The 13408-nt window shown below is 44.5% G+C and overlaps 1 protein-coding gene across 3 annotated transcripts in view; it reads right to left on the bottom strand.

The window, feature by feature from the left end:
- Nucleotides 1–13408, bottom strand: part of LOC135388337 (uncharacterized) — a 41894-nt gene that overhangs the window by 19357 nt on the left and 9129 nt on the right. For all 3 annotated transcript variants that reach the window (XR_010421329.1, XM_064617826.1, XM_064617827.1), the window contains exon 6: nucleotides 6216–6375. Coding sequence is in view for 2 of the 3 variants with exons in the window: in XM_064617826.1 (XP_064473896.1) it covers nucleotides 6216–6375 (160 nt within the window). In the remaining variant the exon portion in view is untranslated. The remainder of the gene's footprint in view (nucleotides 1–6215; nucleotides 6376–13408) is intronic.

The following is a 13408-nucleotide window of genomic DNA, read 5'->3' as shown; positions in this document are numbered from 1 at the left end:
AAAACTGCTTATTGAAGTTGTGGGTTACCCACCAGTTAACTACTGAATCATTGTAGGGATAGCTGTATCAGGGAACCTGTTTGTCAAGGACAGCGTAGGTCCTGACTTCCGACTCAGCGCTCCATTGGTTGTCGCAGCAGCAAATCGGAGAGCACATGAAAAGACGTCAGGAGCCACGCTGCGTCCTTGACAAAAGTTGCGTCCTTGTAAAAAAGAAAAAGACGGCAGCCGTGCGGGGTACAAGTACAGGCACCACTCGCTATGTGGCGGCCACGAAGAGTGTGTACAGCGTCTGCAGATGGGGAGTGGAGAGCACACGCCGCTGTACAACGCAAACGGTATTCGCCCTTTGTATGTTTCAAACAAGCCGCCGCCACCGGTGATTGGATACCAAACGCGCACTTCCGGTTGTTCGTTTCCGACCGCCTCTCCGTGAAGTGTTTACGCTTTGTGGTTGGTTCTTCCGCGTTGTGGCTTGTAGATATACGGTTTCGCCCGAGGAAGCTTCAACTATTTATTGCTGTGCGTTTAGTTTTCTTAAATGTACCGTAGTTATGTTAAGAACCTTGATATCGCGTCGCAAGCGCGGCACAGACAGAAACTGCGTTTCCGAGCTTCCAGAACCCATGGACGAAGACATTCGGAAGTATGTCTTCTGAGGAATCTACAGGCTGCGGGCACGCGTGGAGATCGCGACATTTTCGTGCATTTGGTCGAAGGCATGAGATACTACACAAAAGAACAATTCAAAACCTACAAAGTGCATGACAGCTACAATTTGTTCATATGTGGAAAAGTAATATGTGTGCCTTCAAAGTGGGAACTGGTGGCTATGATGTTACCTTATTGGCGAGTACAGTAGAAGCCAGTCAAAAACGGTCCAAGCTTTACTATTTCTGGACCTTGGTACAGAACGATGGAACAAGTCCCAACGCGCATTGCACCTGCATGGCAGGGTAAGTGTTGCCTGGGAAACATTTGAGTCTCTCGGCAAGCATGTACTTCCTGCCTACTACCTTATCCGTTAAAATCAGCACGTGATGTACTCTATCGTGAAACCTCCAGAACCTGATTCATTATTTCTTGGCAATGGAAAACAGACCAGGTCCATGGTCCATAATGATTGACTGATGTTTTTGCTTGCAGGCTTTGTGAGTGCTGGAGTCATGTTGCAGCAATTCTGTTCACGGTGGAGGCCGACATGATCCATCACCCACAGTTTCAATCAAGCTTCAGATGAATTTAACTTGTATGTTTATTACACTAAGTGCACTACCATAACATAGAAATATAGATTAAAAACCATGTACAAAATCGATTTTTGTGCTGTTCTACAAGTCTTTTCCTTTTTGATCAATAACTACATTTTACTTTAATTAGCCAAATAATAAAAATACTGAGTCTTAGTACTGATCTTCCTGCAGGCAGCCCTCATTTGAAAGATAGCCAAAACCTGGAAAGAGAAAACGACAGACGACACCTTGATCACTGGCTGTACAAGAACTATGTACTGACGGCCAGCCAAAGGGACTTCTACAGGCAACCAAGGTAATGCAATCGAGCTAGAGTTACAAAAACAGTGCAGTGACAGCTATGTTCTACCGATGTTTCATAACTTAACACCAACCATGATCCGTTGCAGAAACTTGCTCCAAACACAGTCTTGCTTACAAGCCTTACTAGCAGTGAGGACACAAATTTGTATTTGTATTTATTTGCCTCAATGATACAGATAAGCAGACAAAACTGTGGGGGAGCCAAATAGCCAAAAACAAAAGGGCCAAAAAATTCATCCACGGAAGCTGCTGAACAGCAAGTGCAGCACCCGGAAGATGCGAGTTGAGAGCTGCATGAGTGAAACGCAGAGCACAAACAACTAACGTCATGAACGAAACACATGAATGAAACATATATTCACAAATAGAACGAAAAAAACAAGAAAACAGTCATGGTTATCAACACAATGTGGTGGTCACCTTGTGGTCGCATATGTTGTGCCTAAAATGTTGCAAGGTCCTACCTGCTACCGATGAGTGAGCGAGGGGGGATATACGCCTTTTTGTAGCAATTTGGATGTATGATAAATGTTTTTACCATCCTTTTAGACTCTGTATCAGACGCTATGTTGACCTAGGTGGTAGAAGTTACCACCTTTTCACGCCCTTTTTTCTTAAGTGTAGAAGGGTCTTGTCCATAGTACACGTGTTTGTGCCACCTGGCCTTTTTAAATAACATATGGGAAGAACCATTTCAAAAATGCGAAATGTTTTCAGTCTCCTTATTGATCTTTCTACGTGAATTCGCACGATTCATAACTTTCTTGAGGTGGTGACCACAGCACATGAAAGTTGGTCCTTGCCGCTCGTGAAAGAGGGCATGTAACTGTGGTATGACAGTTGGTATGAGTGATATTGCTCCACGCCTCAGTGCACTGGTTGAAAAAATAATGCAGTCACGGGCTAACCATTCCTCCATTGGTACTTGTGCAATAAAAATACTAAATACTCAGTTTTGAACTGTATAGTTTGTGCTCGTAGCTGTTGCCTTGCCCAGACGGAATATACGTATGTCACGACCTCATCCTGCCATCATCCCCTAATAAAGTTGTTGTTGTTGTTGTTGTAGCTGATGCTCTCTTCTCCGTGTGGACCTTGAAGCGGCCACCCATCAATCCTCTCAGCGCAGAAGGTGTTCTCGACAATGGACGACTGAGAACCATTGATCTGGAGTATCAGGATTTTCTCTACTCGGCTTTAGAATATGTATGGAACTGCCCATGACGCCAAAACGTAGCGCATGTCATTCTCCCGGAACCAGAAAATAGTGTACTTTTTATTGCAATAGTTCTCCACGCGCTGCTTACAAGTGCCTACGTTTTTCTTTTCGTATTATTCGAAATGTTACCTGCCCTCCCTTATGGTGAGCTCTCATGCGCTCGGAATGCGTGTGGCAGTCAAGAACGTCAGGCAAGGCGTCGACCGAAGGGACGCGATTTGATGAAACCTTACCACCAGAACGCTTTGCTGAGCGGTCAAAGGGGATGTGGCATCTCACCTCAAATGACTCCGGTTAAACGCTTACTTGCATCCACGTACACCCACGTTCTAAGCCTTAAGTGAATGCACGTGTTGAAAACTTACCTCGCGATTATCTAAACTCATTGGGACCCGATATCACACCAGTCAGGTGGGAGAAGTCACGTGCTTACGAGCAGCAATAAGTGTCTTTAATACGTGCATGATGCCATGAGTCCAATACATCAAGTGTCACGACCCCTTTAAGATAGTTCAGATTGAGAGGTGCCAAACGTCGAGCTGGTCCTGTTGATAATCCATAAGGTACTGTATCGAGCGCTAAGAACATACACGTAACGCTTCGGGTATTAAAAACGCTATCAGAAGACAGAGAAGGCCAGAAGGAGACTAAAATGTCGAACTCGGCTTGTTGATCGATGAGGTACTTAAAGGAAAGGTCACATCCTTCCCAGTTGATTTTCAAACTATGGTGTCATTATATTCGTCGTTCACCACTAACCACGGTATCGAAAATTCCACGACAAATGGTGAAGCAGTTTGGCTGCTATTCGATGGAATACGTGAAAAGAACAGATACCGGCCTCCAGATACTCGGTTTATAGCGTGTTACCCCAACTGATGTCAAGGTTGAGAGTTCGAACCCCGCCGACGACGCCAGCAACTTGGTGGCGGGGTACAGGTTGCTTTGGCACGCCGTCTTCCGAGCGCCGTCCTCCGCGAGGGACATTAAATAATGTTTGCTCTGTGTTGAGATTTAATTCAAAATCCAAAATTAATCCACAGATCGACCACTGTGACGTCGGTGATAATCACAGTAGTCTCGTATCAGCTTTGAAACCCAGTTTTATTCTCAAAACACATAGGAAAAAAATTTCCGTGCGTCACTTCTGCCATGCCGTCAAAAATCGTCCTGAAGAAAAAAAGAGAAAAAACTTTTCATGCCCCTGGCTCGTGCTTTCTTTGACGAAGGGGGTTAATTCCGGACGCGAAAGATCCATTGATGATCCGTCCTCAGGCCACTCGGAGTAACAATCGAACCTGATGTCTCGGTACCTTATGGGCATCCATCTCGTCCACCTCGTGCTCAAACCACGACTGCGGTCTTCGCTGCTTTTCTCAGACTCCACGGCAACGTCTCTCTGAGAATGCTGCCCGATGAAGGGAAGGTGTCGGATAGCTCAGCTGGTGTAACATCACGGCATTGATATCGGTGAAGTCCCTGTGTATTCACAGTTCTTGTGTCTTTTCTTTCGTAAGATTTCTACGCTTCACCACTGCAGTGTTCGTCCATGGAGCTTCGTGACCTGGAAAGGCCCTTCGTAGCGACCGCCTAGCGTGCCCGGGAGCTTAAGGACCAGTTCTCACATATAGCGACCTGCTGCACAGCGCTATAAAACAGCGCTAGGTTTCCTCCTCTCAGTGCTGCGAACCGCTACAAAACAGCGCTTGTCGAAGTAGAGCCGCCCTCAACTTTTCGAGCGCTTTTGAGCGCTAAGTCTCCGTTAACCAGTCGGGAGCTACTTTCAGCGGTGACGCCGCGGAAGCTGGGCTATGTTTTCCTTCCGACCACTCCAGGCAGCGAGCGAAGCAGTTCTGCAAGCATGCCGTTGTGCAAGACTTTTTGGTCCAGAGAACTCGCTCTGAAGGTAGCTCCACTGAAATGTCAGTGTATGGTTTTGGCTAACGTTCATACGCTGAGATCGGAAGACGTCCGGCATCGCGACAAGGGAAACCCCGGGGGGGGGGGGGGGGGAGTTGTGACGCTGTCGCCTATATATTTTGTTGGCCGCAGGGCGGCGAAGTTTGAGAACCACTGCTGTATCCGATAAATCAAGGAAAAAGCTGCGAAAACACTTCTTCCAGCCTACGGCATACGGTGTCCTTCCGAGTCAAAAATAGCAGACGAGGTTTCTCCAAACCAGCCAGCCGGCTATACAGTAGTGACGTCAAAATGACGCAAGCGGCTGGTCGGCTCGGTCCGAGCATTGCCACCGTTGCGGACAAGCGCGATTTTTAAAATAAAATTCTGCCATATGTATGCATCTGTTGAATGAATCATTTCGCACGGTACATTTTAATAGGCAGGTTAACGGATTGGCTTCGAAAAATGGCAGTGTTTGCAGTGCTTTCTTGTCTCACAAGCTTTCTTGTCTCACTTTCAAGCTCACATGGAGACCACACACGTACCATGCGCGTCTAACAACAAACGTTTACTCGGGGTAGAAAACGCTTAAAACACCGTAAGAAATTTCCTCCTTGTCAATAACGCCAATAGACGGCTTCATGACACAACCTGCCCTGCCCCCTGATAGCGTGTCGCGCTACTTGTATGTGCCCTGTCTGCTTAGTACTAGATTGATGGGTGAACAAGCCCAGTTCGACATTTTAGCCAACTCTCATCTAGGTTATCTTAAAGGTCTGTAAATGCGTTCCACTACAGGACCCATATGATGTGTGGAAGTTTTACTTCAGTTTTCATGTGGTGCCTGTAAGTGGCCGCGTTCAATCGCAGTTTAATCGCAGAAACTCGGCCATTCAGCCACCAGCAGCCATGTGGCGCTTGGCGTTCGCAAATTGCTAGTGTGGCGCCCGGGCTGGATCACGAGACCTTTTGCACCCGAACGTGACTTCCGTGAAATTAGCAGTTTTAGTCGATTGGATCCCACTAGGGGCATCGTGGTCGCTCATGTTCCGGTTCCGTCGTCTGCAAACCCATGTTAACTTCGGCATGCGGGTCGTGCGGGGATAGTGCTGTCCAATCAGAGCCAATACAGGCCCCAAACCGTGCGGATGTGACGACACCGGGTACAGTTGTGCAACGCGCTGCCCGGCCTGGTCGGGATCAATACGAAAATTTCTACCTGGCAGGTTCCAGCCGCTAGGACAACGCAACACGAGCACGCGAGATTGCCAAATTTTAACCAAGCGAACACAAGTGCTCAAAACCAGTGGCAAAATCTGCCGGGAAATGGCTACACGAATTCGCCATAACAATACCCTGTCCCATGAATAGCTTGTCATCCCCCGTTTACAAGTAACAAACGTGTTAAATAACGCTGAAAACATACACTCCTTGTCTCCTGCTTTGCGGTACCAACTGCTGCACAGTTTCGAGCTATTCTGTCGTATGACTGCACTGAACATACACACATTTTGCAAATAATGATGTACGGTACTCGCCTTGAGGACTTTGATGATGTCCGTTGTGGCATCATGCGTTCGATCGCATGCAAGCATCGTGTCAAAAACTGAGTAGCTGACAACTCCGGATGACTTGTGTGTGCTAATTTCATTCCTGTCCGCCTGGTTCAAGAGATGTGTGTTCCAAAGATTGACATGCCTGGAGAGGTAAAACTGAATTATCCCATGTCAACTAACCATGTCAACTAAAACCGTGTCAACCTTACACTCAGCTAATTGAATCATTCGGTCTTCGTAATGTTATTCAACTGCCTACCAGAATATGTGAAACATGTGTCAGTTACTTGATCACATTCTTATAAAGGATCAAAGACTCATCGAGGATGGTGTGCTCGATATTGGGATAACTGATCACTGTGCCACTTTTGCCAAGCTATAAGGTTCCCCTGTACGTAGCGCACAAAATTTAAAACGTCCTCGAATTTCCCTCTCTCTCTTACGCGATAATTTACTACAAGCCAACTGGTCAGTAATAAAGGCAGTTGACGTAAATGAAGAGTTCACTCTATTTCTTGATAAATTATCAATGTTATTAATCAATCAATCATCAATGATCAATTATTAATGTTTCTAGTTACATTCCTCAGTATCGATGTTTTGACCAACCGATGTGTCCTTGGATGTCAGCAACGATTTTAAATATATTAAAGCAGAAACCCTATTGGTACTCAAAGTGTAAGAAATAACATATATAACATAACATATACTACCGTTCGCAGTTTAGAAAATATCGTAATTTGGGAACAACCGAAATCCGAATTCGAAAGAAACAATATTACTCAAACCTTATCTTGAGCAGTTCCGGTAATGCTAAGCAAACTTGGTCCGTAACGTATAGTTCCCGATGATCATGTAGGCCTAGTTGACAAGTTTAATCACTATTTTACAAATGTTGGTCATGACCTCGTGCGAAACTTAACGGAGAGTGTGCTCCAGCTCTCCTTTACTAGAATTGGCAAAATAAGTAACAATTTTACCCTATATTTCCTTTAACTATGATGAAGTCTCTGCTGTTGTAAAAAGCCTGCAATCTTCTGTCTCCTCTGGGATTGATGGCATATTCCCGTTACTGTCATAAGTAAGAACTTTGACGTTCTCGGTGGCACATTAACTCGTCTGTACAGCCATTCTATTGAGGTAGGCCAATATCCCGATATATTAAAAAGAGCTAAGGTTGTTCCCATTTACAAGAGTGGTGATCGTAGTGGTGATCGCCTTAGTTTTTTACCAGTTGCCTGTCTTCACGTACACAGGTAGTCATACTCAACAATGCTATATCCCAGCCTCGATGTATATCAATAGGAGTACCACAGGGCTCCGTTCTGGGGCCAATATTGTTTTCTTTATATATTAGCGATCTTCCGAGCGGCCTTAAAAATTCCACATGTGTAATGTATGCTGATGATACGAATTTCTTTATACTTGGCACAAGTTTTGCACAAATTCGATCGTGTGCTGACGGTAATTTACAATATATTAATGAATGGTTTAGATATAACAAGCTCACGTTAAATATAGATAAAACTTGTGCGATTGTCTTTCATAGCACTTGGTCTAAATTACAAACCTTCACACTCAACCTTACCATTCACGGGAAACTTGTACAGCAAGTTAATGAAGTTAAGGCGGAATCACTTCTTCAGAAATCTAAGGGCGATTTTCGTTCGCACAAGACACGTGAACGCTCTAAACGATCACCATAACATTGGTACTGAATCTTCTTTTAGCTTATCTCTAGTCAATTACGTATTTTTTTAGAGGACAAGGTTGAGCCGTTGATTTTTAATAAACTAAAGTTTGGTGCGTCTCGAACATGTGCTGCCATCTCGATAGAGGGTCGCACACTAAAATATTTGCGAATTCGGGCTCAATACAAATCAACGGATAGTCCTGGAATTCTACAAGATGTGTCATTGACAACGGCAATACAAGGAGAACACGCCAGTACTTCTGTTTTGAGGGTATTTTACACCGTTTCTGAGCACTGTGCGAACAAACTTTCTCTATCGTCTTGCGAAGAAGTGATTCCCCCTTAAATACCTTGGTGTAATTACCGACGAGCATCTCCAGTGGAGGCCTCACATTTAACATGTCTGTGAAAAACTTTCCAAGGCTTGTTCCCTCCTCTTACTTGCAAGAGAACCGTTTCCTTTAGTGAACTACGCCGTATTTATTTCACACTTGGTCATTCACATTTGGTTTACTGTACAAAATCATGGGGCCATAGCTATCAGTCCTATGTTGAACCTATTCTTAGGCTACAGAAAAGATGTTTGCGTATCATGACTTTTACAAACCGTCGCTGCCCCTCCTTGACCTTATTCCGAAATTTAAAAGTTCTTCCTGTTGATTATGTTGTGAAACAAAACGTACAGCCTTACTTATGCACAGTATTATTAATCGTAATTCTCCGATTTCTGTTCAATTGTTACAATCCAAATTGAGGCCTACCAGAGAGAGATATTTAGGAAACTTTAACCTTCGGAAGGTCAATAATGTTTATGGCCGTAGATCTGTGGCACTTCAAGGTGTTAAAATATCGAACTCCCTTCCCATAGACACAAAAAGTGCGCGTAATTTTGAACCCGCCCTCACCAGATTCTCTTTTGATTGTCTACAATAGTTGTGTTCTAATCAGGTTATGTACTCCTCATAAGAATGTTTACATGTGTTGTCCGTATTGATGTGTTGTCCGGATTGGAAAGTTTTTCATGCTGTTGTAAGTGAAATTGTTACTGTAAATCATTGAGGCAGACCCACTACTAGCAAACTGCTATGGGTCTGCAGGTGTTCGGTACCTTTACCATTGTCCATTGTCGCAATAAACAGCCAATTCAATTCAATTCAACACTTGCAACGTTTGGTAACCTCGGCGTTAGTTTGCACACAAGGTCTTCTGCCGTCCGAATGACTACTCCCGGTGAAGAACGGAGATTGTGCAGTGAAGCATGATGCTTGACCACCCCACCGCCGACTATGACCACCCCACCGCGCACTTGATGAAATGGATATTAGATAAATAAAGAACCTCCCGTGCACCCCCAACCCGTGAGGACCAAACGGAATTAGGTGCTTTACAAGAGAGAAAGGTGCTTTTCATAGGTGCTTTTGTTCGTCGGCGACAGTCGTGCCCTTGGTATTCCTACTTTTCAATGTTTCGAAACCGCGCTCATTTCCAACAAGAAAGCAAAATAGCCGATAAGGCTTCCCAGACTTTCTTACATAAAGCGTTGAGCTCAGAAACATATGGACACCGCAACGCATGTGAAGAGACTTCCATGCGAGACTTCCTGTTTTCACGTACAGCTTCACCTTGAAGTGCCATACCCTCAAATGATTAACCCTATGGGAGAGGTGGGTTGGCTGCAGTGTGCATTTTTGTTTAAGTTAGTCATAACGGTCGAGGTACGTCTTGGTTTTGTCGACCTCTAATGACGTAGCCTTCGGCAGAAGGTAAACGGGTAAAAAACGCGGTTCTCCGACTCGTAGGATGTAAAAGCGACGAGGGCGCGGGAGAAGAATTCGCGCGGCATGAAGAAATAAAATAAGCAGAAATTTTACTTTATAATGTCAATGAACGATGTCCTATGCATGTCTCCACAAAATATAAACGAAATTGAAGATGGCTTTTTGAGAAAAACGGCCCAAAAACAGCGATTTTCTTGCACCCATTCGCGACTACGCCGTCACTGTAAACTGTAGATGCATGAAGGTATGATAATCCTCTATAAACTAAACGAAAGAGTAAAAAAAGCTCTTTCATCTCATATACGTTTCGACATATTCAGAAATTGTGGGACCCGGTAAGAGATTGGCAAATTCGCCCTCGGAGGCGTTCTCGCGATAAAAAAAAAATGTTTTTGGGCTTTGCCACCAAATTTAATTGTCTTTGTCTTAAGCAAATCTTAACCACCCATTCTGCCAGTGAAAAAAAAAAAAAAAGCTTTCAGAAGAGAGCAGCCGTTCGGAGGATCCAGCGTGCCAAATTTGGCAAAGCTGGAACTGCTCAAATTGCGCTCATTTATTTGCAGTCTCGCAGACCAAGAACGAAATATCGCAGAGACATGCGGCCAAGCTTTTTTTGCTGCTTTTTGGATTAGGAATAACATTTATTTTTTCCTGAAGAAAATAAAATTGTCACCGGCGCCCGTTGGTCGATTATAAATGAAACTACCCAGATATATATCAGGTGGATCGCGCGCTCAGTAACGGTAAAATAACGGCTAAATAACGGTCCCGGAAAAAACGGTCCCGGAAGAAAGGGTCCCGGAAAGAAGGGTCCCACTGGCAAAAGGCGGAAAAAAAGGTCCCGCAGGCATGGAATGGTTTTGCCATCGCTTGTGCACAAGAGCACATCTTTGGTGTGACAGATGATGCTCCTCAGACAGAGATAGTTATTATGTTTTGTGAATACGGTGTTTTATTTGCTCTTTATTTTTTTATTTTTTTGCTCTTGCTTTGAATTGCCTAGTTGTAGGACCTGACTACCCCACTTGACTAAAATTCCTACCCCAAAGTCGGCAATAACTCGATCGGTAGCTGGCTTCGGGTAGTAGCTTCGGTTGGCGCTTACACTTGACGTCATTCCCTTTTCCGGCTTTGGCCGGAGTTCTTAGACCTAGGTCAGTGAACTGTTTGTCTGTGTAACCTACTCTAGCCTAAGCATGGTACTGGTGAAAAGCTTTCTGTCCTTCGGTTAGCGCTTACACTTGACGTTATTCTCTTTTCCGGCTTTGGTCGGAGTTCTTTTTGTCTGTGTAATATACTCTATCCTAGGCGTGGTCAGGAGGAGGCCTAAGGGGTATATGTTTACTGAAAAAAAAAATACTAATAATGATAACTACAAGGAAAGGTCAGCCAGGTGCGAAGCCGGTTTGCTACTCCTTAAACACAGAAAAGAACACGGGAGTGACAATAAAAAACTTGTTTCAGCACTAGTTCATAGACTGTTCATCCACGGTATGCACGAATGTACTAAAGAAAATAACGGCTGGGTCCGGTACCATTTTTTCCTGTCTTACTATAGCAGTGTGACATGTAATTGCCCGCTGTTTTTGTTCTTGAATAAATCCAAGCGTATTTGTGAATTAATGTCATCTGTCCCGCACCGATCGAGTTACTGCCAACTTTGGGGTAGCAATTTTAATCAAGCAGGGTTGTCATGTGCTACTACTACGCAATTCACTACGCAATTTATAATTTGTAATGTATTGAATGTCTAAATAAAGCACTTATCTATCTAAAAATTCAAAGCAAAAAAAGAAAGAGGAAAATAAAACACCGTGTTCACAAAATATAATACATATATCACTGTCACACCAAAGATGTGTGTTTAAGCGATGGCAAAGCTATATCGCCTGCCTGCGGGACCATTTTTTCCGCCGTGTGCCAGCGGGACCCTTCTTTCCGGGACCCTTTTTTCCGGGACCATTTTTTCCGGGACCGTTTTTTCCGGATCCCCCGGGGCGCCTGCTTAACACACCCAATGTTGTCGTCGCGAAGCCCACGGGCGGGAGCACGAGCATCGAGCATAGAGTAACCTCATGAGGAGAAACCAAAGGGCACCTGCACCCCTAGGCACCTGCAGCGGCGGCCACGAGCCATAGCATATTTTGGGACGTAATTCCGGCTATTCCAATGACATACGAGTAGAGATTGGGTGCAGGCAAGCTGTTACTTCGTGATGATGTAGGAAAACTGAAAGGCGGGACAACACACAGATACCCAGTGAATATTGAATAAACGTTATTAAATAAAACATTTTTAATAAAAGTTTCTCCTAACCGTCTTCTCATAATTGCACACGGAAACGCGGATTTTTGATATCGTCTGGTCATCTGTTTTGTCGTATTCCAAAGAAAGCTAAAAATAATTGGATGACCGTTACTTCCCAGACAGTTTGTATTGTAAAGTCCATATCATGTAGACTCTTATACCCCTGTCAGACAGGCGCATTTGCGGCCTTAACAGTTACGGTCTTAAGTGCATACGGTCATTAAAGGAGCATGGAAAGGAAATTTGAATGTCTGAAAACCGTTTTTAATTTGTCGAGCAGTGTGTAAAAATCGTTCTCGTAAAATATTTCGTCTGAACAATGTTTTGTTACAGCGCAATTCGATTTACAAAACCGCTTCCGTGGCCGGAGGCTCGCGCGCTCCTGTAACAAGCCACTCCCCATTGACTGTGACGTCAAACGTTAAAAGTGCCCTCATTCGCTACGGAAAATTCGTTTGCTTCGGACACGGCATGCTCCTTGTTGACAGCGGTTCATTATGTTCTGTTGGTTTGCGGCATAAAACAGAGGTGCAAACGAACAATAAAACATTACGCTCATAATGGTAACGCGATCGTGGTCGTGTGTTGTTTTTGTTTATTATATACGTCTCCAACTAACGAAAATTGCCAGCGTCTCACATGAGGCAATACGCAGGGTGGCGGTTCGTGCTGTTCGCGAAGCGATGCGACATAACGCGGCTCACCCCGTATTCGTTCCTGGAAAACAAGACAAACAAAGTGCGTTCTCTCTGTTTGCAACTTATTGAACTAGTTCAACGATCGAAACTTCCACTCGCACTGCACCTGCACGTCCGTTGCCCCGAAATCGTCGAAGTCTCGTTACCAAACGCCATGAACAAGCTGGCGCAGATTTTCTTCAATTCGAAATAAAATGTTTTTATGAGACATAGTACTCAGCGAACGTTTGTTAGTCCGCAACGCTCAACGAGTTTTTCTGGTGAATATTTGCACCTTGCTTCTTATTAAATCTGGTCAGTTCGTAGTGGTACCCTCGAACCCACTGCACTCCGTGTCGTCTGTATCCAAAACTGTGCCCGCTCAACAAAGCATCGAAATTGCTACAAAACGAATATCGTCTGCTGTTTTTCAAATGTGCTAAGTGCAAACCATACGTTGTTTCCGAGTGCTCACAGTGAGAACAAATGTGATTTAACTACATTTCATTCAACGTTCGAAGATGTGTTTATCGATGTGGAGCTCACCGGTAAAACGCCTTGATGGATACCGCCTGGCAGCCTCCCAGGGTTTAAGGCTATATTTCAGCTACGGCCTTTTCTTTATGCCGTTGCCTTAAAGGCTGTATGTGTGCCCGTCTGACAGAGGTACTATGTGTTCACTGGATGAATAGCGTGGCAAGACGAAAAACAAAGCGTCCA

Source organism: Ornithodoros turicata, chromosome 3 (assembly GCF_037126465.1).
Source record: "Ornithodoros turicata isolate Travis chromosome 3, ASM3712646v1, whole genome shotgun sequence".
NCBI classification, from domain to species: domain Eukaryota; kingdom Metazoa; phylum Arthropoda; class Arachnida; order Ixodida; family Argasidae; genus Ornithodoros; species Ornithodoros turicata.
This window is presented reverse-complemented; position numbering and strand designations above follow the sequence as displayed.